The following is a 25806-nucleotide window of genomic DNA, read 5'->3' on the forward strand; positions in this document are numbered from 1 at the left end:
ATTGCTCCAAATTTCCCTTACCCTAAATTCAAGCCGATATTGCCCCGTATCCAAGATGACTTTTTCCATGCCCCTAACTTCATCTATCTTATTCCCCATCTTAGCTGACTTCATACCGTACCCTAACTGCCTTTACCTTGCAAGCGACCCAACTGAAATCTTACCTGAGCTGACTTCACCCCATAATTTAGCCAAGTTTACCCCATAACCGGGCCGACTTTATCCCATATCTTTGCTGAAATTATCATGTACCCTAGACAGCTTTACCCCATGCCCTAGCCAACTTTACCTTCTATCTTAACAAACTTTACTCCATACCCAAGTCGACATGACCCTGTACCCTCGATAACTTTATCCCGTACCCTAGTCGACCTTACTCTGTCTTCTAGGTGACTTAACCTCAAATCTTAGTCGATCTTATTCCGTACCCTATCGGACTTAACCCCGGGTCCTAAACGTCTTTACCTCGTCTCCCACTGAACATTATCCTCTACCTTAGCCGACTGTGACCTGTACCCTAGACGACTTTACCCTATACCTAAGATGACTTTACTGCGTACCTTAGCTAATTTAACGCCGCATCCCTAGATGACATTACCTCGTACTCTAGATGACTTGACCCTTACTTTATCGTTTACTAATGTGAAAGATAAGCTTTCACGTTAGCGCGTGCATTAGTCCACCTTATCCCGTAATTTAACCGTTTTTACCCCTCACCCTACCTGACTTCACTCCGTACCCAAAATAACTTTACCGCGATCCTCAACTTACTCTCTACTGTATCGTTGATGACTTTAACTCATCATATTCAACTTCACACTGTGCCTTAGCTGACATTTTCGTGTACCATAAACGAATTTACCTTATACCCTACCGGAACTTATCTTAGTCGAGCTTATCCTGTGCCCTTACTGACTTGACACTGTATCCTACTTGACTTTACCCGATGCTTCACCCAATATCTTGACCGACCTTATCCTGCACCTTACCCTACTTTACCCCATATCCTATTTCACTTTACCCTATGCCTTGGAAGATTTTACCCCGTATCCTTGTCAACTTCACCCCGTACCCCAGTTGGCCTCATTCTGTGCCGATGACAACTTTATCTCGTACCCTGGATGCCTTTATCCTGTTCTCTAGCCTGAAAATCCTCGCCTAAGCCGACGTTATTTCGTACCATAACTAAACTTTACTCCTTAACCTAACCAAATTTATTTCGTACCCCAGCCAGCTGTAACCCATATCCTAGCTGACCTCATCGTGTATCCTAACCGACTTTAACCCATAACCCTAGTAAACCTTATTTAATACCTAAGTCAACTTTATCCTGTACCTCAGACGACTTTATCCTGTACTTAAGACAACTTTATCTCGTACCCTGCATTACTTTATACCGTATCCTAAACTACTTAACCGTCACCTTAGCCAACATTACTCCGTGCCATAACCAAAATTTACCCCTACCCTAGCCAACTTTAACCTGTACTTTACATGACTTTACACCTTACCCTAATCGACCTTATCCCTTACCCTAACCAACTTTACCACTAGCCTAGCCAACTGTACACCGTGCCCTAAGGACTGGCGAGGGGATATGTGAAGTGTGAGGAGAGAAGAGAGTGAAGATTTGAACGACTTAGTTAATTATTTAATAATATCAACTTTTTATAATTAAATCATTTCAAGAGCTGCTTTTCCTACTTTTATATTTGTATGCGAGAATTTGTTTGAAGAGTGTCCACCCAAAAAATCGAGTGAAGTCAAAGTTGAGCAAAGTGTGGCCTTATCAAATGGTATTTTGTGAGAAACCTGTGTTTATTTAGACAAATATTTAACATGTGGGAGGCGTGAAATTCTTAAATTTTGTGTAAAGAGGATCTTTTGCGGACGTACCCAACTGTTTTCGTGTGGGTTAAGCAAATTGTTGACCAACAGTTCTTTGTACGATGCTTGTACAGTCTATATATTAGTTATAACCATTTGTTTTTAATTAAAAATTTTACCTCTAATTTTCTAAATCAGAACCGCTTAACATTTTTTTAAGTTCGATCTACTTCTTTTTGGGCTTTAAATTAAGCTTAGGATTCTCACTATCGAAGCCGTGAAGGATAAATTGTCATTATTTTGTTAGGAGAATAAATATGGCCCATTCTGTTTCAGGAAAACCGTCTTTTGCAAATAAGTTGCAAGCTTAAAAAATGAATAAAAAAATGGGTGTACTATATTTTTGTTGAGATTTCTCACGCACTATTCAGGGATCATAAGCATTTTCTGGATATCTATTACTTGATCTTCAAAAATGAAAGTTAGCACAACTGTGGAGACAAAATATTTGACCTTCCTTTTTGAAGTTCAAATAGTAGTCTTCTCAAAGAATACTTTCTATGCTTTTTATTGATTTTCAAACAGTACTAACTCCTTCAGAAGAGACGATTTCCTTGAAACAGAATTGAGGAACTGAAATTTCTAAAAATAAAAACTGAGACATTTTTCCTTCGCGAAGGCAAAAAATCTAAAAAATTCCTACTTGAATCTTTTACAATCGAAAATTAATATTAAAAAAAAATTTTAAACTACACTACGAATAGTATTAACCTAATTGAAAAATATAAAAAGTGTTACCCATTTAAAAAGATCTTTCTTTTCCGCAACATGCACAACACTTATTTTATAAGTATTTCTTAATAGTATTTAAAAAAAAAGTCAAATTATTTTTATTATTATACTCTTGAATGCACATAAAAGCTTTTCATATAATCTGGAGTCCAAAAAAATGCTCAATTACTTTTATTACCAAAAAAATTTGACCCACAACTTCCCCAACCTGGGGTTGGGGGTGAATATCAATGAAGCTTTGCTTGGTAATAGATTTTAAGGAGGATTTTTTTAAGCTTTTGCAGATTGTGTTCAGAAGGCTTTAAAGAACAGTTTAACAATATATAGTTCGACAAAAATTTCGCTTATAACACTTTTATCACATAGCTCGCACCTATCCGCTTTCGATGGAATTCACAGAACTGGTAATCTTCTTGGGTAAGGAAATGCTGTTTTTCTACCTTTTTGCGAGTTCCATTGCAGCCGGGTAAAATTACATCAAGATTTTATTGCCTCAGCTTACATACACTGAGCCTGGGAGTAAAGTATGAGGATGAGATGTACTTAACAGTTTTCTTGCCCAGATAAGTAGAGTGAAGCGAAAGCAATTATTTTCTGAAATGTACTCTTGGGTTATTTGGAAAAGTTGTAGTTAAACGTTTTTAAATTTAGTTACTGCCTTACGGATAGAGGCGCAGTTTATGTGGTAACAAAAAAGTAAAGAATTACAGTCTGGACGGAAAAAACGTATAGTTCATACAGGGAAATATTAAAAAAATTAATCCAAAAAAAAAGTATTCTTGAAAAAAGTAATTTTTGTTTTTGAAATAGGCAATTGTATCCTCCCTGATTCATGGATTTTCATATTTTTGAATTAGTTACGTAACGTCGAGGGTTCCTAATATTATACTAAATTCTAACGTCACGTAGAATTTGTTGGTTGGATAAAAAACCATGAAATCTTACATGTTAGCATTCAAGTTTCGAAAAGTATAAAAATATAAGAACCAGTTATGCCAGTTAAATTAGGTCAAAAATTAAACAGTTTTATTAGAAAATTAATCTGATTTTATTTAGAATTCTGCTTTTTTCTTAAAAATTCGTCGTTTTCGGTTAAATTAAATTGTTTTTGATTTTGAATTAAAATCCAGTTTCTTTAAAATAATACCAACTATTATATTTTTTGTTGAGAATTCATCTATTTTGGTTAAAAAAAATTCTGTTGACAGTTCAGCTATTTTGCTGAAAATTTGTTTTCCTGGTTAAAATTTTAACTGCTCAGTTAAAAGTTGAACTTGTTTGTTAAAAATTAATTTTTTTAACTTTTAATTTAACTATATAATTTAAATATAGTGCTAAATGTTCAATTTTCTTTGTTGAGAATTTATAATTTCCGATATACACCGAACTCTCGCTTTCAGTCCAGTGTCGGGGGTTGCCTTCAAATGGGCTTGGACTGATTTCGAAGGGATAGAAACGTAAACAGTGCGGGCCGCCTGACGCGTTTTCATTTGAAATATATATCTATATATATATAATGTTGCAGCTGCTCTCGCCCTGCTCCCCTGAGGAATTGTGTGAGCCAGCAGTTCTAGGAAGGCTGAGAACGGGTGGACTGAAAGGGAGAGTTTGGTGTGAATATTTTCGTAAAAAATTCAAATATTTGATTAAAAAATAACTTTTTTTGTTGGAAATTCAACACTTCTGTTGAAAATTCTTCTTTTTGGGACGAAAGTGGTAGAAAACTTAGCTACTTGGTATAAAATTAATATCTTTTTTGAAAATTAATTAGTTACAGTTACAAGTAACGTAAATTTAACTAGTAACCCCTTTTCGTTGGGTAACATAACCGAACACTGATTCATACTTCCAGCATTTTGATTTCAGCTATATAATATCTTTGTTGTAGGGACTTAAAAACGAGATTTGCAATTATTAAGAGTCAGAGTAAGTTTTTTTGCAAATTCCTATTGTAAAGATTTTGTCAATGTCATTTGTTTGCTTACAACAATATTTGGCGTCTGATCCACAACAAATATCGTTGATTACGCTATATATTTTTCCATGTAACATTTTTAATTAATTGTGAAAATTTGGATTAATTTCTCTTTTGTAATTCAAGTAAAAATAATGTAAAAATAATACAAGAACGAAATTAATTACAATTCTTATTCTCGTAAACAAATTTGATTAAGGATTTCATAATTTAAGCAATTTTTAACATGTATTTTATTTTGTTTGCTAACAGTTTAGTACATAGACGGATTTTAATCCTTTTAACTTTTTGTAGAATAATATTCCTTGTTTTCTTACCCTTCACTAAAAAAAAACTTGATGGACAGTCATCTGTTTTGCCAGTTATGAATATTTAAAGAGCATCATTCCATCTTACTTTCAAAATGCCTATAAGCTTTATTGTAATCCGAAAAAGTGTCGGAAATATTACAATAAAAAAAAATTAACTTGAAATTTCAAAATAGTGTAGCTCTCAGAATTTCTTAAAATTTTGAAAATCCTTCGACCAAAAATGTCACCAATAACGTAGTACAACTACACCAACCCAGGCGAAAATATTATAGATATTTGATATATAGTGTGAAGTATTATAAATAATATTAATTTATTTGATACATTTTTTGTATAAAACAAATAAGTATTATATATAAAATTGCATACTACATATAAACTATATAGCATTTTTCGGCCTGGGAATTATCATTGAAATCGATGATATTGCTACCAGCATTGGTATATCTGACCTAGAAAGCGACTTTTAGGAAGCGGTCAATTGTAAGAAAAAGGTTTAAAGAAAAGGTGAGAGGCTAGACGATTGAAAATAAAAAGAAGAAGATGAAAGGCACGTACATAGTCAGTTAACTGGGTTTAAATAACCATTCTTTTTATTATTTTATTAATAATGAGATATCAAATAAGTAATTTGAAGACAATAGCTGTTTTTTTTCCATTTTTTAAAGCAAACCCCCAATTTTTGGCAAATACTTTGTTTATATAATTCTGTACTGCAGCACTTCAAATTGGATTGTAATAACCGTGTTAAAAATTCCATTTGTGGGACAACAGACTTTTTCAAACAACTTGTCAACCATCTAAGTTAAAATTTCAGATTTATTAGCATGTTTTGTTGAATAAGGGTTGTGTGTATAACATAAATACTTAATTCACCTTTTAAAAAAGGCTTTTTAAGGTGATAGTTAAAGAAAAATCAGTATAAGTTATATAAAAATATTACTTCTAAGCATATTTGCGAGAGAGATTATCGACTAAACAGAAGGGAGCGTAATATAGAATGTACATATTTGTTGTAGACTTACGTGCAGTTCCACCTTCGCAAGCGAATGAGCAAATACGACAATTAAATTTAGATTTGGGATAGCAAATATCTCCCGCAGTCAATATATATATCTACGACTTATAGACTTATAGACTTACGGACAAAATTACCTATAACTTTTGCTTTAAGTTTAATCTTCTACTGTATTAAAAGCCTATTTTCTAAGAATAATTATGAATCCTTGTTGACAGCGAAATATATAATCAGTTGATGATTTTAATTTATAAACTATTATTCTATAATAAATTGTTTATAAGTGTGATAACTTCTAAGTTTCGTTTAAAACAGTAGATATTTCCTAATGTGTTACGTTTACTTAGGAATCCAAACTTATTTTATAATTTAGAGTGTAATGTTAACACAGAAAAAACAGAAGATAAACTTTACATCGATTTCCGCCGAAAGATTCTTTGCAACAAAGATTAGCTTCATAGGATAAACTTTACACAAATATCGGCTAAACTTTCTTTTGTTTTTTCATGACAAACACATGTTTTTTGAAAGACTCGAAGTTTGCTAAACAAAACTTTATCGCTCTAAAAAATTTCCTGCAGTTAATTTTATTCTTAGTGTTTTCTGTGAAAGAACGAGTAATCGAAATTTAAATCTTACTATATTTTTTGTATTACCATTAATATTAATGTAGATTTGTAACTATGAGAAGTTTCTTGACTAGAAAACAAACAAGCGTGCTATGCACGTGATGATTATTATTTCACCTCGCACAATTTTTAAGATTAAATATAAAATAATTTTTGTTAAAATAATTGAAATTTTTTTAAAAATTGGAAACCTTCTTTGAAATCTATATCCATATTCTGCGAAAAACGTGTTATTAAGCTGTAATTATTCAGAAATTTCTCTGAATGGTAACAAAACGATAACAACCTAAAATTTTTGTAAAGTCTTCAGGGTCTTGCCTTGAGTCTTCTTATAAATGTTCGAAATTGTTTGAGAAAAAATATAAAATTCTGAATACAAAAATTAACATAATATAAAATTCTTTAAATATCATAAATATTGTTAGAATTTTAATGATTTTTGTTTACAAATGCAAATTGTTTATGTAAGACGCTAAAATACCCTAAAACTGCTAGAAGGTTATCAAGGTCTTTTAAAATACAATGATTTGAAAAATACAAATTTTAATTTTCGACAAAAACACTATTACTATCCAAAATTGCTCAAGCTTGTAAATTTCATTATTTTAAACAAAAATAATTTAATGGAGATCTAATTATTTCTTTTTTTAAATAAAAATTTCAGGTAAAACGTACCAACATAGTTTAAGTCGCGGACTAAATCTAACTATTATTTAAAATCTAATAATTATTTATGAAAAATATAATCAATATCTTAAAAAAACGCTAATATAACATAACAGAGAATCAAAAATTGTTAATAGATTCTATAAAACTTGTTCAAATTTGATTGAGTTTAGTTTGAAAATACCAATTTTTCGTATGATAAGCCAATTCAATCTGAAATTGTTAAAAAATTATGAATCTTTTTTCAAATCTATTATTTCTTCAATCGAGATTTTTATTTCTGACAATATCAACAACGTAATCCGAAATTGTTGAAAACACCAACCTAAAAGAAAATTGTTCAAAATTGTACATTTTCTTCCAAATCTAATGATTTTTGTTCAAAAAGACCCATTTTTGTAATAAACTTGAATAAAATATTAAACTTAAAAAAATGCACATTTTTGTTCTAAAAATGTCAATTTCAGGTATAAAGCACTAACATAACCTAAAATTGTGGATAGTTGGGAATTTTGATTTTAATTTTTGTTTAGAAATGCTCATGTCCGATAACAGAAAATAAGGTGACCTTATTGCGTTAGAATTTTTGAGTAATTATTTAATAAAGTTACCTACCTTACTGTACGTTATTTTACATAAATTTTGAATCTTATCTATATTTTATAATAGTACATTATGTCATAATGACAAATCAGAAGACAGATTTTCAATTATACTAGTATGCCTCTTTATATTTCACTGAAATTTAATAAAAAATTCCCCATGAAAATAGGAGTGGAGTAAAAAAAATCTTTTACTAAAATATTCTAATAGTGTGGAATTGTTTTTTTTATAAGAACAAGACTAAAAATATTTTTACACCCAAGAATATGTTTTGCGTCCAATAAGGATTAAAATTTATTATTTTGGGATTTTTACAACAATATACATTCAAAACTGGAAAACAATTATTCTATTTAAAAATTTTTATTATTTACATGTCTCTTAATCAAATGTTTTTCTTCTGTTATTGAAATAAAAAATAATAATTTTGACCTGAAAATGAATGAATATGTTCAATTAGCTAATTTAAATTTTTCAGATCTCACTTATATTATTTTCTTTATGTAATAAAATGATGGGGGATTTTGTTGTATATCATGCCATGCAGGAAATTTCTCTCGCACATAATATATGTCGGGTGTGTGATTTGTTTTTGCACCATGCGTGAGATGATCTAGAAGTCTGTTTTTATTGGGAACTGAATAGTGAATACAGCATCCATGTTTTACGACCTGGAGTGGCAATGGAGTGAAAAGATCCTGCCAGTAAAGTTTGATCCAGGCACTTTTTTCGTATTTTCCTGAATCCAAATCCCGGTGTTAAATCCGAAAAAATTTGATTTTCATTTATTAACGTCCAGGCGTTTGTTACAGCTTTAGCTTCCAGTCTTCTACTACAAAGATTTTTTCTAAAAATATTTGCGTGCACTTTATATTTAAAATATTGCGTGCACCTTTGATATTTTCTCATCATTTTTTTCAATCCCCTTTATTCTTCCGCAAAGTTTCAAAAAGAATTGCAAAATATATATTTTTTAATTTATAGAGAGCGTTTTGATTTTTTTGAAATATTAATTTTCTACACCGAAATTTTTATGCGCATATCATGTTTTATGCTATCGAAATTTTTCCGTATGATATTACAGGAATATATTTTTTTGCATAAATGTGACTGAATAGTTAAACGGGACTTACAACTAAATTTAAACTCCATATTTTTGCAAGCATTTAAATATTAGCAAATGGTTCCCAACAGAACATAAAATGTTTAATTTTTTTGAAATGTTAAAATAAAAATCTGATAAATAAGATAGCAATACTTGAAATTCTCAAATAAGAATGTACTGAAGAAATATTTGGAAGATTTTGATGAATAACGAAGAACAATATTGGTAATTATTTAAAAATCGATTAGAATATTTCTATCGTTTTTTATAGTATTATATTATTAGCTTTTATAAAACTGTCGCCCTAATTTTTTTTTGTTATTTCACTCAAAAAATGTTTCTTTGAAACAAGCAAATATTTGTTTGAACCCGTATCAAAGATACAATTTGTTTTATTCAAATAAAATTCGTTTTATTTAAACAATCGTGTTTGAAACAGATCAATTTTATTTGAATCAAACAAATTAATATTTTTAAAAATAATTCATATAAATAATTCAATATTTCATTGATTTCTGTAAAACTGGAGTGAATTAAAAAGAATTCAAGGAATTCAAGAGAATTTGCTGATATTTATATGAATGGAAAATAAATTTGAGATTTTTTTCCCATCATTCGTAATATTTTTGTAAATATTGACGAAATAAAGAGACAGACCTTTTTTGAGAGTTCACATTGTGTTTTCTAATTATTTCTCAAAGTTCGCAGATTATTTATATATTGATTTACTTATGAATTTATATTTAAAAAAACAAAATATTTGTTTTACCCTATATCCAAGAAAGAATTTCTTAGATTCAAATATTTTCTGAGTGTTGAAGGGTCAGCGGGCCAAAGGCAAAATTCGGAAATTAGATTTACTGACTAATAATAATTGTTGTGACCTAACTAATTTATCTGTTTTCTGTTTTTATTATGATTTAATCGGGCTAGTTAATAGCTCGAAAATACTTACTTCCTTTTTTAATTTAAACAATGATAAGGCTATGCAACTCTTCTTGTGTGGAAACCGGCTTTCTTTGGGATGCGCTGTTTTATTGATTTACTGAAAAATAATTTTTTTTTCAAAGTCCTCTTTTTACGACTCGTTGGAACCTGATAATGCTTTAAACGATTTGTGCAACTTTGTCTATAATTATAATTTTTAAAGTTCTATAGTTTTTGTGTCCTGTAGAATTATAATTTTTTGCTCTTATCTCCTTTTGCCCGCAGAAGAATCTTTTATGCAATAATGATTAGGTAAGCAGTAATCAGCAATTAAAAGGTATTATGAAGCATGAAAAGATAATGGGATTTAAAAAACTGACATATTTAAGCTTGTTCTTGATTTATTAGAAAATTACAATTTTTTAAATAATAATGTGAAAATGAGCAAATTGATTCTGTCTATTACATAATTATTTTATAAAACTTGGAATACGTTATTAAATGATCACACTGCAAGAAAAATTAATTAAGTGTTTGTGGTCATATCTATGTGTACTGAAACTTCGGTCCAATGGCCGGATTTTTCAGGTCAACTGAAAGTAATCGTTCTCTAAATTTAAGCCTGTGAAAATATATTGGGAATGTACTGTTGGCTTTTAAATTCAGTAAATTTACGCTAAGAATCATTGATTATTCACAGAAGTTTTTTACCCTAATTCATTGGTTTATTAGTCGAAGTTCTTATTTGAATTGCAGTGACGCTTATACTGAAATTTTTGCTAACTTTTTCTATAGAAAAATAAGTGAGAAACTGCTTTATATATGTGTATATTTGTATAATTTTATATATTTTAGGGTGGTCCAAAAAACCCTTTTCGAGCTTCACTTCGAGTTCACTGCTTTAAATAGCTATTAGTATGGCACTGAATTTCAGCGAAATTCCCCTGAATTAAATGAAAAGAGTGAATAATCACAAATTGTTATCAATGATGATGCAAAAAATTTGACCATTTTAGGCAATGAGATTTTCGAGAACAAACAAAATTTCCACAATACGTGTCCGTTTCATTATGATCGTACTTTTTATTCAAAAGAAACCTATACAAATCTGCAAAACTCCAGTGATCAAGGACAATATTTATGAAGCACGTGGCCTTCTTCGTAGTAGAAAATGCTTTCCACGACAATGCATTCGAAAAACGACGTGTGTCTTACTGGAATAACCTTATCTACTGTCAATATTCCCAGGCGTTTCACGAGACTTAAGTGAAACAAGCAGCCTTATGGGAAGACAATAATTAAGTAGAAAAAGCTGTGCCAGTATGACACTTAGTATTAAAGTTATTATATCAAATCTGATTACCAGCTGTGTCACCTCAAATCTTAAAAATATATTATAAACTCAAGGAAAATACGCACATATTAATAACATAACAATTTTTAAAAGAGAAATATAAGTATGATTTTGAACAAAAATTTAATCTGTCATTATTTTGTTAATTTTAGTTATTTAAGTTTTCTTTTTTTTTTGTTATTAAAAATATTTTAATTACATTTCAGTAGATAAGTAGATAATTTAGTATTATTTGATTAAAAGCGCTTTGAGCTTCTCTTTTTCTTCATAAATATCCAATTTCACGTATACGATATAAAAAAGGGAATTTAATATCGACGTACTCATTTCCATTTTTATTAAAGATAAAAATTAGATTGACTGCCTGTCTAAATGATTTTTCTATTCATTAAAAAAAACTGACGTTCGAGTTATTTATATTTTTTTGAAGTTAGAGTAAACAAATAACAAAAATCGTAAAGAAAGAAAATGTAGTAAAATTTGATCAAAAATAGATATCTAGACATTAATCTAAGCATTATTCATTAGTATTTTTTCTCAACCTTCAAAAATTAGCTTAAACATGCTTATTTCTTTGGTTATTTCAATACTAAGGTTGTTAAATTCCTACATTATAATGTTTTGTTTATAACTGTAGCATTTTTACCATAAAATTTTATGGAATATTGTGATATATATTAAATTAAGATATGGTTATATTGTGGTAAAAATTACATTAATAAATTATTATTTATAAACAAATTATAGTTGTCAAATAAGGAGTCATGAACATAGTTTCAAAATATTAATATTTTTCTTTGCATCAAATAGTTTCTAAATGATAATTTTCTTGAGATATGTTACATGGCCTGAAAGTCGTTTGTTTAGAGTGAAAAATAATGATAAATTTTAACAGTACCTACAGTACGAATTGAAAGGTTGTGTTACAACAACATACTGAATTAACAATATTTTCCAATTTTCTTAGAATTTTAATATATTATACAGTTTTAAGTTATTTAAAAATAACTTTACCTCAAATAATTACTCAATTTAAGTAATTATTTCTGATTAAAGTGAATATTTAAATATAACGTAGAATTTTAGATAATATTCTTACTGTAAGTAGACAGATGGCGCGAAATTCTTTTCGGCTGACTGATTTATAGACGCAAGGTTTTGACCATATTATCCGAGCCGCTATTCTTTAATATTTTTTTATTTCAAATTAATTAAGTCACAATTATAAATTATTAAAAAGCTTGTATGAATAATGCAGTTAAATTTTGAAGTAACATTTCACGATGAAGTAGGTGAATTCTCTAATCACATTTTACTATGTCAATTTGAATATTTATTATTTAAAAATATTTTTCATCAGTATTTATTTCATTTCACAATGTTTTCGTACAGAAATTTGGCATTTATTTATTTAAACGAGTTAATTATTTAGGATTGACCACTTTAACGGAGTGGCCATTTTAAATACAATTTCCTTAAGTATGTATCTGATTTATGTTGCAGGATTGAAGGAGTCAAGGCAAGGTGCAACATTGGTGAAACATTAAATTTCGAAGTAAAATTTTGTAAAATTTGGAAAAGTCGAAAAATTCAATGCGCCGGTTGATTTACCGTGGAGTTTGTCGCAGAAAATCTCGGAAGTATGACGTAGGCAGAGTGAACAGGAGCGCTTGGGATGCTCCAGATTTACGGTTAGAGTCGTATGGAGGGGAAGTACGTAACTACCGACAGCACCTGGCTTTTGAACCTGACGACGACTACTCAGGCCCCCAACGACTCCTTCATAGGATTACCGAGGGAAGGTCCCCCTTACTCTACCGCCCAGGTTCGTCAAATATTTTGTCGTTTCAATCAGTGTTGGGTTAGTTACTTTTTTTGTGTGACTATCGTTACAGTTACGTTACTCAGCGAAAAAAGGTAACTAGATACAGTTATGCTCCTTGTAACTTTAACTAGTTACAGTTACTATTTAAAGTAGCTTAAAGTTATCTTAAAAGTTATTATAAAGTAAATAAAAAATACACAATATATTTCGGCAAGAAGTAACATATGTCACTTAGAATTTCTGCCCATGATTTCAAGTAAAAATATTTCATTTTCTATAAAATAGATGCTAGTAAGAAAACTTTTTGAGCCATATTTTTCTATCCAACAGTTGTGTTTTGAACAAAAAAAAGTTCGAATTTCATTACCTAAAGAAATCTATTTTCCAACCGAAAGGAACACTTTTGAATCAAAGAGTTAAATTCTCAAGCCAAAAGAATGAATTTTCAACTAAAAATTACTTTTTTGCCAAATAGTTCAACTTTCTACCTGGATATTTAAGCTTTATACAAAATACTTGAATTTAAAAAAATATTGAATACGAAAATATGATATTTCAATAAAAATCCGACCAGCATCGTCACGCTGCGCTGGCCAGCGTCCGGCCATGAAGCATGGCCGGGAGCTGGCCGGGAGTTGGCCGGGAGTTGGCCGGGAACTGGCCGGGAGCTGGCCAGTACATATATCTATACCTAAATCTAACCCCTAGCAGTCGGGAGTGCTAACCACTGCGCTAAACCGACAAGTTGAAACTCGTTGAAAAAGCCATCATCATAGGCTACAGTTCAGAAAAGTTAAAGTACCAACTTTTAAGTACTCTTTTTCTAATTATTTATTATTATGTGCCAATATGTAAATATAAAAAACACGAACTTTTAACAGGAATATCAGTAAAACACTTTTTAAATAAATAATTTAAATCGATTGCAATTTTTCTTTGCGTGATGTTTTGTTTTTTCCTGTTTTAGACTGTTTTACAACTTTTTACAATGACAGGAAATGTCGGTAAGGTATAGTTTTTAGATGTTTTATACGATATCACAAGATGCATGGTTTGAAAGTCTGAACTCATGAAACCTTAAAATTTGTGGTGTCAGAAAGATATTCACCCAATATATTTTCACGCGTGGAACATTCAAGCGGGTATACGCATCCATTTTTTAATGAAATCAGAGAAAGTAATTAAGTTATAAACAAAATTCAACCATTTTATTATTGCCAATCAGCGCCCGGCCAGCTACTTTTGAGCTAAATAGTTAAATTTTCAACCAAAATAAATGATTTTCTACCAAGAAGATTGGTTTTCTGTGAAAAATAAAATAAAGTTTCAACAAACTGATTCAAATTTCAACCAAGTATTTAAATTTTTCCAAAATCGCTTGACTCTCTTACAGAATTTTTTTTTTGCCAAAAGAGATACATTTTAAAACCAAGAAGAACACTTTTCAACATAGGAATTGAACATTCTAAGAGGAAATTTAAATTTTTAACAAAAATTTTGTTATTTTTAACCAACTAGTTGAACTTCCTATCCTAATTGTAAATTTTTTAAATACAGGGATTGTTAGCCAAATTAAATGAACGAATATTTAACAAAATGATGCAATACTCATCCAAATAAGATTGATTTTTTACTGAAACTATTGAATTTTTAACAACAAAAAATGAGATTTTTGTGCTAAAAGAGATACATTTGAAACGAAATGCCAAATAAACAAAAAAACAAGCAAACAAAAATCCCACTAAATTGTTGAATTTGCAAACCAAAAAGATAAATTTTCTACAAAACAGTTTTATTTTAATACCAAAAATATGAATTCTCGACGGAAAAGTTACTTTGCAACCAAACAGATTTTTTAACAAAAGATGTAATATAATATTTGATATTATTTTAAATGAATAATAATAATAATTTGGAATGAATCACAGTTAAATTTAAACGAAAAGACGATTTTTCAACAAAATTGCTGAATCCTTAATCAAAAGAAGTTATTTTGCATCCACAACTGACCCAAAATGAAGTTTTAAGTAGCTAACAAACTATAGTTTTAATGCTTTATCAGTCCAGTCACATTATCATTTATGCTGGAATTCGGAGTCCAGAAACCCTTCAGCGATTTCACGTAACTGAAAATTTAAAACATTTGCTTACACGTTCGCGTAAGTTTATAGTTTTGAATAAGAGATAATGTGAATATTAATTGAGGATTAGTTTTAAAAGATAAAATAAGCTTTCAAATTTGTCCTTATCGAACTTTTTACGGTGAATATTTTATAAAATATGAATTTGTTAATTAAGGCTGCGCCTTCCCTGAGTAAGCGACGCACAGTATGCAAAATTCTCTCTTTTATCAACATCGCTGGGCAGTTCAATTTTTAACGGATTTTTATGTATTTATTTTTAACGAAAAACTGCATAACTGCATAACAAAGAACTGCTAAAAAAATTCAAGACAAAGTAATATTTTTTATTCAATTCATTTATTAATTAAACTTTTCAAGTATGCCATTTATTAATTTGTTAATTTGTTAGAATGAGAAAATATTTCCTGTAACTTTAAAAACAAATTAATGAACACAAGTAATTTTTTTGTAATTTGCTATACTTAGTTGTTGAAGATAATAATTTTTGCATAAACTATAAGATAAATTAATGAAGATTAGGATTAGTCAATATAATTTAATTAATTTTAATATAATTAGTCAAAATAATATGATTAAATAATTCTTGTAAGCAAATGGCTATCTTGACTCTTATTCTATGAATAGACTCAATTGTTTTTTTGGAATTAATTTAAAATTCCTATTCACTACCTTCTGGCTGTAATATTTTTGTAATGACGAATATCAGTTCTTTATTTGAACAATTTTTATTAAAAAATGCACAATTTGTTTTTTCTTCCATCTATAGTCTATGTTTTAATTAAAAAAATTAATTATATTGTATGGAAAAATTTTGTTCTGCAAAACGTTTAACAAAAATTATACTATTCGTGAAAAATATTCAAATTTGTATTTGTTTATAGAAATTCTTTAAATACCTAAAATTAGAACAGTTTTTTGTCATTTTCAGAAACATGACAGTCATGAGACAAGATATTTTTAGACATTTTTAGTTGATTTCGTCCTAAAAGTTAATTCCGTTCAAGGAAAAAATATGTATTTATTTAAAGGAATTCTTTCAATAAGAAGTATTTTCGGACTTTTTAAGAAATATTCTGACATTATTAAACTGTTTTATTTTTACAAAAATAGTTTAAATAATTGCAACTGGTCGGCTAATTTTAAATAGTCTTAATCGTGTAATATTTTCTCTTATATTGTGTGTAAACACTATGCATCTTAATAAGTAATCAATACAAAATGACAAAAAATTACTTTTGTTGATCAATTTGTTTATACCATTATATAGAAAAATATTTTTTTACACTAACTGCAAATATTTAAAACAAACCAAAGTGAAAAAGTTATTACATACAGTGGGAAATATTATATATAATTTTCATTTTTTCAATATATTCGTTGTATAAAACAAATGAAACATACACATGATTATTATAAAAAAATTATTTATTTGTTAATAAATGGAATATATTGTTTTATTTATAATATTGTTCTTCAAGAAAAAGTATCTCTCTAATTAAAAAAAAATCTTCCAATTTTAATCAACAAATCCTTTAAACACTATTTTTTGTGGTGTTTTATATAAAAATTTAAAAAACCAGGATTACAGGGATGAGGATTATTTTTTCACCAATTTTCAAATTGCGAAAGTTCGTTATTATTAAGTTTATTTAAATTTGAAGTTTGACTTAGGACTTAATTTGTTTATTCGTGTACGACAGATCGTCGAAACAATGAGCGAGTCGTTTGCTTGAGTCACGCGACCCCGGCATTTACTCGTTTCGAAAATACTTCGGTTAAACAAATTAAGCTAAGTGGGAAAGCAATAAAGATTTTTTCTTGTAGGTGGAAAATTGGTACAAAAAATAATCGACATTCTTGTTGGCTCTTGGTTATTTTCTATTTGGTAAGATTTTCTGGACAATTATGAAAAAATTGCTTATAAAAATTTGTTTATAAAATTAAAAATAATTTAATCTTACATAGATTTTTTCTGGAAGAGCCAGAGAAGTACTATCATTTAGCAGATTAATAATAAGAGTGACTGTACATAGTCTTGCTTGAGGGTTAGATTTGCTTACTTCTAGTTAAATTTAATTCTCCAACTTTCCATTATAATTAGTAAAACCTAAAAAATTTTGAAACTTTAGATAGAATGAAGAGAAAGCTTTCCCTTATTTCCAGAATCTGCATATTCGGAGTACCGAAAAACTTTTGAGCATTTTAAAAGCTCGTACCCAGAGATGGCCATTAATTGAATATACCTAATGTAATTTATTTTATATTTTGTTTGATGAAGCTCAAATTTATAATTTATTTAAATTAATAGACGTAAATATATTAGAAATTGGATAAACTGTTGATAAAATTGAAAGATAATGCCTCATTTTTGAAATAAAATAGGATTAAACTAGGAAGAGCAAAGTACGTAATAAAAATTTTAATTTAATATAAAACCACTTAAAATTTTTATATACGCGAAATTTGAAATATTTCTGAAATATCAGACAAGATAAAAAGCAGCTTAAATAAATAAGGTTGAATAAACCATTACAGATTCCATAATTTTGTTTTTAATCACACTTATATTTAGCTGTTTATAATATATTTTTATGATTTGAGGTCAGATAGTTGGTGAACATACTGAATATCCTTGATGTAACCATTTCAATACAATACATTTTTACTTACGGTTAACTATTGGCAACTTTTTTTTGGTGGTTATTTTAAATAATTTGCTTTAAAAAGGAATAACGAAAAAAGCTTTTTTATTCTTTCGCTTAAATGCTGAAATTTGTTGTATTTTTTTTTATTTTTACGTCACTTTTTAATTTAAAAAACGAGTTTCTTACTAGTGCTATCTTTTCTACTGAACCATCGCCTGCCCAAATCTCTGCTTGTTTCACTTGCATCCTATCCAAGGCGTGAGAATGTTGCCAGTAGCTGAAGTCTTTTTAGCACGAAACGCGTTGTTTCAGGATGCAGTGTTATACAAGAACAGCATTTTCTACCAGTAGGGAGCTCACGTGTCTGACAAAACCTTTCTTTGTTCACTGAAGTCTGGTCAGATTTGTGGGCTTGCTTTCAACAGAAAATGTGTTCATATTAAAACGTATACGTATTTTAATGTTTAAAAACAATTTTTGGTAAACGATTCTTTTTTTAAATCAGATTTAAACTAATTTGTTTTGATACCAACGTAATTCTTACGTGCATTAATTTTATCTTATCGTATTATTATTTTGAAACAAAGTAATTAAATAGAGATTACAGAAAAATTATAATTCCTCTTAAATGTCCAAAATATAACTCTGGTATCAAAATTTAGGCAAGTATACATCATTAAAGAAAGAAAATAAAGAAGAAGAAAATAAAAAGAAGGTAACCTCCAAATATTTGATTTTTTCGTGTTTTATTCAAAATCAGAATCACAAAACCTGTGTAAATGCAATAAATAATACATAATAATTTTGAAAAAATGTGTTTTAATTGTAACTAAAATGTGGGATTTATAAAATATTTTTGCAAATGAATACTTTGAAAGTGCCTATTTCAATTTCGACTTTAAAAAAATACAATTTCAAATTAAAAAGGTTAAAATTGTATGATCTCAAACATTGGAATCAAAGAGATTTTGATTAACTTTTGTTAATTTTCCAATGTAATATCTTTAACTTGCACGCTTTTTAGTTCAAGATTTAAAAAATGAAGCATTTCCAATTTAAAAATATTTCATTGGAATTAAAATATTAAAAATTAAAAACTTAAAAATTGTGGCGTTTGATATCTCAATAGATATTAATAGAACTATCTGAAATTGAAACCTCGGTGATTGAATGGTTTCGTTAATTTTTAATTATTACAATTTAAAAGGTCTTGATTTTAATGCTCAAGATCGAATTAGCATTTTTTCGAATTCTTAAGTTTTAAGTGTGTAATTAAAATTAAATCATCTACGAACGATTTAAATGGGAGATGCATAAATGGGATTCCCAGTGTAATTAAATTTGATTTAGTTTTTTAAAATTAATATTCATTTAGTTTTCAACGTTATGCAGTAAAAATGTTGTCATTTTCAAGTTACTTATTTGAAATTACTTCATTTTTCACTTCAAGAATCATTCAATTTCAAAAATTTTTATTACAAAATTTTCCATTTGCAAATGTGAAAGTCCCGGCACATTAATTTTCATTCATCTTAGAAAACTGTATGTAATTAATTTTAATGTTAATTTATAATTTCTTATCTAATAACAATTGAAATTTCTAAAATTTTATAAGCTTGAAATTAGTCAAACTATTTAATATTTAAAATCTGAATCCGAAATTCCTTTAGTTTTGAGAGGTTTTATTTAGAAATAATGCAAGTTCGATTTCTTTTTATTCCATGCGAGATATTGCCCTTTTAAGAAATTTTACTTGATTTTACATGATTTGTAACGTTTTGAACCTAAAGCCGTTCTGTATAGATTCTTTTTTTGAATTTCAAACGCTCTCAATGCGAAATTATGAATTATTAGTTATTGTATCCGAATTTTTTCATGATACTAATTTATATAAGTTTTGTTAATAATAGATTTTCTAATTGTTAATATATACATTTTTTAAAAATATTAAGCCACGGACTTATTTATTTTGTTTCTGCTGAAACAGATATCAAATATAGAATTCTACATTTATTCATACCCAGTTTACAGTTACGTAAATAATACTAGTACTTCAATATTACACTCATGAAAAATAATCGTTAATTAATTGTTAATGGATGCAGCTTATGAATTCATGTTATGTTTTGAACATAGTATTTTAGCTATCTGCTCTTTCACATCCCGGAAAAAAATTAATATTGAATAACGAAAATATATTTACGAATACGGGCAATATGATATATTTTTCTATATGCAAAATATTTCTAGTTCAAAGATATTGTAGAACATATATTAAAGAAATTTGGTTTTTTCTGTATCATGCAGATATTATATCGTCCGTATTCGCACCGATATTATTTTGGTTCAATGCTAATTTTTCATGATAAGCAATATAGAATAAATCCTAATAATGTTGTCGCCTCAATTAGTGTAATTAGTATTTATAAATTTTTCTCTTTGCACTTATATATTCTCAGAAACAATTAGAGATTCTAAACGGCCGTATAATCTCTCCATGTAATGACCTATTGCATTTTAAAGAATGCAACTAACTCTATAGACTTAGATAGTATGATATAGAAAGCGAATTTCTCCAGTTGTGTAATCCACGTAATTGCAAGTTCTGTCACGTAAGAGTGTGTCATGCTAGGGTAAGCAATACCACATATGAGACTGCCTCTGCTTACGCTTCTAAATCTAAACCTACGATATTTATTTCGAATTTTCAAGTAAATTTTGCAAAACAACATAAACTTAAAAAAGTGTACAAAAAAATTGAAAAAGAAGCCTTAAAAAGACCGATCTTCCTTAAAAAATAAATAATCAAGTAAATCAGTTTGTTAAAAATAATTGTAAAAGAAAGAATTAAAAATTTGCGTTTTCCAAAACCTTTGAATTAAATGACACATATTAGCAATACTGACAGTGTTTGACATACTCAGAAGAATATTTTTTGAATTAAACAAATTATTTATTTGATATAGAATCAAACGAATTTTATCTTTGACATACGGTCAAAACGAATGCTTTTTTTATTCAAAAATTTTTCTGAGTGAAGTAACTCGTTACCGGAAACTTTTTTTGAAAATTAAACTTTATCGTTATCAAGTTACACTTTTTGAGTAACTATAATGCAAACTAACCAATCGGAAAACGATACAAAAAAAATTGCCCATAAATGTTAATTGTGTGTAAACTAGAGTGTATAGAATTCATGAAATTATAACAATGATTACAACGAACAAATTTGTAAAACCACCGTAATTTTGGTAAATTTGAAACTAGGGTGCTTAACAAGAATAATATTTATGATTCAAAGATATTTAGTAATCATTTTAACAATTTTAATTTCGTTCAACAACCTTTCCCCTATTATCCGTAAAAAAATGTTTGCTGGAGTTAATAACGAAATTAACGAATACTAAAAGTGATACTTTTATTTTTATCATATTTGGTCATTCTTAAGGTCATTTTTATTTGTTTAAACAATTTTTGCAACTCGTTAATCGTGAAAGTTATTATTTTCAAAAATTAATAGCACAGGTAATGAACGCTAAGAGTGATATTTTTTGTTGAAGACAGTTTGCGATTATTTAATCAATTATTATCACTTGCTTTTTTTCATAGAAAGTATGGAAACATTCTAGTTTTGAAAAATTATTATTGCTTAAAAAATTAGGGTATAAGCCTTAAAATAAGAAAATACTGAATTATAAGCAAAATGTTGTAGAAGATTCAGAAGAACAAAATTTTCATCCATTTTTCACATAAAAAGGCGAAAGTGAAGGATTATTAATTGTTTATATTATTGGAAAACTATTTTTCACAATAAATATCACTCGTAAACTTCATTAACTGCATCATTACTTTCATGAAATAGTAATTTCTTAAGATTTACAGGGAAAAACTTTGTTTGTACAAGTAAAAATTGTTCAAATAATTATCTATTGTCTTTAACACAAAATATGGCTTTTATCATTTATTACTTGAGTTATTGATTTCAGAAAGTAGTAACTTATCAAGGTTTACGGGGAAAAAATTATTTAAACAAATTTTAATTGTTTGTATAATGATTAAAACATTGTTAAAAAATACAACATATTACACGTAAGATCCGTTAATTGTATCATTGAGTTTAGGAAATATTATATTTTTACGATTCACAAGAAAAAAATTGTTTAAACAAATAATGTTTTTTAAAATAATTACCAAGTATCTTAAACTAAAAATATCATTCTTAAAATTCGTCAAGTGTATCATTTACATAGAAAAATAATTACTTATTACGATCTAAAGGCAAAGAAAATGTTAAACCAAATGATAATTGTTTAAGCAATTCAAATTTTCTCACTTTTTTAATTAAGAAGACGAGAGCACTACAAATAAGTACATTTTTCCCTTGAGTAAATCTCAGGCTATTTAAACAATTTTCATTCGGCTTTGTTTGAAATAAACGATTTTTACTCATATTCAATTTCATTTTAAAAGGACCAAGTTAACTTGTGGTCCAAGGCATTTTAAAGGCAAAAAGTTTTTTTTGAAAATTAGAAATAACTTACGTAAAATCAATAAGAATAATAATAAAATGAGAGTATAGGCATTATTAAAAATAATTTCATCTTAATTTTCTTAAGAAAACTACCCTAAAAAGTAACAAACCTACCTTTTTGGGGTTCTTAAACGATTTAAAATGATTCTGTAAATGTCAAAATGTTTATTACTAATAGAAATATATAATTAAAAGTTAATTAACACTTTTTACCACTTAAAGGCGTTGGATCATGAGTTAAACATTTTCCTAATTTATAAAAATTGCATAATTATTTTTACACCAAATGAAAGGAAATAGGGGTTGAGAAAAATAAAAAATAAATTTTTTTATAATACATGGTTGATTTCCAAACCATAATTTAAAATTAGCAGCTTGTTCTGGCACATCATTACAATTAGCCTAGACAATCTGGGAACACAAAAAAACAGTACTTTTTGAAATTTGTATAAAACTTTTTTTTTGTGAAATGCCTTTTTCTCTGAAATCACTCAAGATGAATATTTTGTTATTTCTTTTTTAAATGAAACATCTCTTTAAACGCTAATAAAATATGTATTTGATTTAATCTGACCTTTATTAAAATGCTGGAAAATGAAGGAAGGAAGCATATTTCTCAACTGAAATCAACGATTTTATTGTATACATTTTTACAAAATAGTGCACTGATTTCTGAATTTTGCGGGAAAAAATTGCATAAAAAACTGCCAATTCAACTTTTTTTATCAAGCTGCAAAAAGCAATGATTTTTAGATTTTTTCTTTTCAAAGTTTCTAGGATACTGGACAGAAAGACCAAGTTTTATTTTAAGAAAGATGATCATGTTTCGAGACAAAGGGATCTATTTATAAGACCTCAAATAGACTTCAATCTAACTCCATCGATTATTCAATTGCTTTCAATTGCTTTTATGTATAATATACTGGAAATTTTTTTTTACTTCATTTATACACTCAAATTTTATTTCACAGGTTACTCTTGTATAATTTTTCTACCCAACTCAATCTGATTTGTTTTCTTTTGAATTTTAGATCTGATATTCTTAATTACAAAAGAAATACAGATGGAATTAGAAATCAGGACTATAAAAAACTTGACCTACATTTGTTGCGCGATTCTTTTTCGTAAGCCCTAGCTTTTAAAGTTTCAAAATAACTGTAAAATGAGAACACAGAAATATTTTTTCAGGCTATCATACTCGCTCTAGTGCTTGGAAGTATTGTCATAGGGACTGTGATTGGAAACGTATTAGTTTGCATTGCGGTGTGCCTCGTGAGGAAACTTCGAAGGCCTTGCAACTACCTCCTGGTGAGCTTAGCTGTCAGTGACCTCTGCGTGGCTCTGCTAGTAATGCCAGTAGCATTGCTCTACGCGATACTAGGAACTTGGCCTTTCGGATCCATCATGTGCGACATTTGGGTCAGTTTCGATGTCCTTAGTTGCACAGCAAGCATTCTAAATCTCTGCGCGATATCCGTCGACCGGTGAGTTGATTAATGTGCTATTCTGCTCTTATTACATGCAATTGATAATTATGTTCCCAATTCCAACTATCATAACAGTGGGTTTATTTCCTGCAATTACACTAACTATTCGTCCTCACAAATGCATTGTGTAAATGATTGTTATCAGTGTAGATTTCATTTCCACAAGTTACTGTTACAAATATTAATTCCTATCAAATAATAACGTACACAAAACGCAAATAATTCATACAATAGTAATTTATATACCTTTGCATTTTTTTGAAAAAAAAACCGTGTTGAATTGTATTACAATCTCTTGTCTTTTTATTCTTCTAATTATTGTCTTTTTAATTTATCTGAAAAATCATTTTGTTAAAATTTTTCAGTATAACAAAAGATGGATAGTGATTCAAGAAAAGAATCTGTTTGCACAATTCTATATTATTTTATGAAAGTTTTTAAATTACCAAATATGTTAAAACAGGAAAGATAACAGATCTTATTGTTCTAAATTGTTGTTTATAAAAAGACTTATGAAATTTAAAATAAATTAAATTAAAAACGAAATCAATTTCTTCATTGAATTGTTCATATGAAATTTGTGTGTGTTTTTTATATTGGCTTATCTATTTTCAACAGTGGCCTTCATTTTATCAAGCGCAATAATAGGAAACATTGTGATTACATCAAATGAAGCTAAATGTGAGCTTTTGGAATGTTTATTTCTTAATGAGATCTAGGAAAGATGAACTATTTTTTACTACACGTACATTTTTCAAAACTCTCATGGATTTTTTTTAGAAGGTTGCTAAGTAATTTTTTGAATTTCCTAGTTGAAAAACCTGTTGTTGGTATTACCGGTTTTCATAATAAAACGAGCTCTATGAGCTTTAATTAAACTGTGGGATAAAGAAAGAATTGTCTTCAAAGTTGTAATATTTTATTTTTCTAATTTTCAAGATAACTCTTTGATCTAAATTGAATTTAAATTCAAAACTGTTTTTGTCATCAAGAATTTAAATAATTTTTTTGTTGTATTCAATTTTAGAAATTGCTATTGTAATATCTCCCTTGTCAGTTTCGTTACAAAGTGCCCTCTTAGAAAAGGAGTAAAATTGCCGCAGTTTTAATTGTTGCATCAAAAGGAATTTTATCAATTAGATTGGAAACTAAAGGTGTGTAGAAGTCTCTGTCTGACGCTAGATTCATAAATTTTCTAAAATTTTGAAATTTTTTCAAAATTGAAGAAATTGCCTTACATTTTTCTTATTGTTTGTCAAAATTTTTAGAAACGTTTTTAAAAGTTTCTAAACTATGTTTAAGAATTAATTTTGCAATATAAAAATTCATCTTAAAGTTTTCCATGTATTATCAGAAAAAAATTATTATTCTCTTGAAACTTTAAAAAATTTTGAAAAGCTTTGAACATTTTGTCGATATCTTCGAAGGATTTATATTTTTCTGAATTTGTTTAACTTTTTTAACAACAACATTTTGTTTTACATTTTTTCAAAAATTCTGAAATTTTGATTATTTTTCTAATTTTTACCATTTTCTTAAGATCCTGCAAAATAAAAAAAATTTTGTAAAATCTTCCAGCTTCTTTTTCTAGAATTTCGGAAATGTTTTCAAATTGATATCATCTTAAGATTTATTATAAAAGTTTCAAAGTAATCCTAATTCGTACTATTTTTTAAATAATGAAAAACTAAAATAGTCGTTCAAAATAAATTTTTTTTTAAAAATCTTTTTAACTTTCGCAAAAAATATATTAAGAGCATTTTTATTATTTTTTTAAACCTCTCAAAATTATTCATAAGCTTAACAATTGTATTTTAAAGTATTAAAATATTTACATTTTGTTTAAAATTTTTTTAAATCTTATTAAATTTGGAATTATTTTTTAAATGTTTCAAAAGCTTCTAAATATCTTTTTAAATGATTGGAGTTTTTTCTATTTTTCTTAAATCCTGCACAATAAAAAAATT

At 28.0% G+C, this 25806-nt stretch overlaps 1 protein-coding gene across 1 annotated transcript in view; it reads left to right on the forward strand.

Moving 5' to 3' along the window:
* Positions 1–12909: 12909 nt before the first annotated feature.
* The window catches only part of LOC117182951 (5-hydroxytryptamine receptor 1-like), a 68137-nt gene continuing 55240 nt past the window's right edge, over positions 12910–25806 (forward strand). The window contains exons 1-2 of the mRNA XM_033376069.1: positions 12910–13032; positions 23541–23836. Coding sequence (XP_033231960.1) covers positions 12910–13032; positions 23541–23836 — 419 coding nt within the window. The remainder of the gene's footprint in view (positions 13033–23540; positions 23837–25806) is intronic.

Source organism: Belonocnema kinseyi, chromosome 2 (genome assembly GCF_010883055.1).
Source record: "Belonocnema kinseyi isolate 2016_QV_RU_SX_M_011 chromosome 2, B_treatae_v1, whole genome shotgun sequence".
Lineage (NCBI taxonomy): Eukaryota > Metazoa > Arthropoda > Insecta > Hymenoptera > Cynipidae > Belonocnema > Belonocnema kinseyi.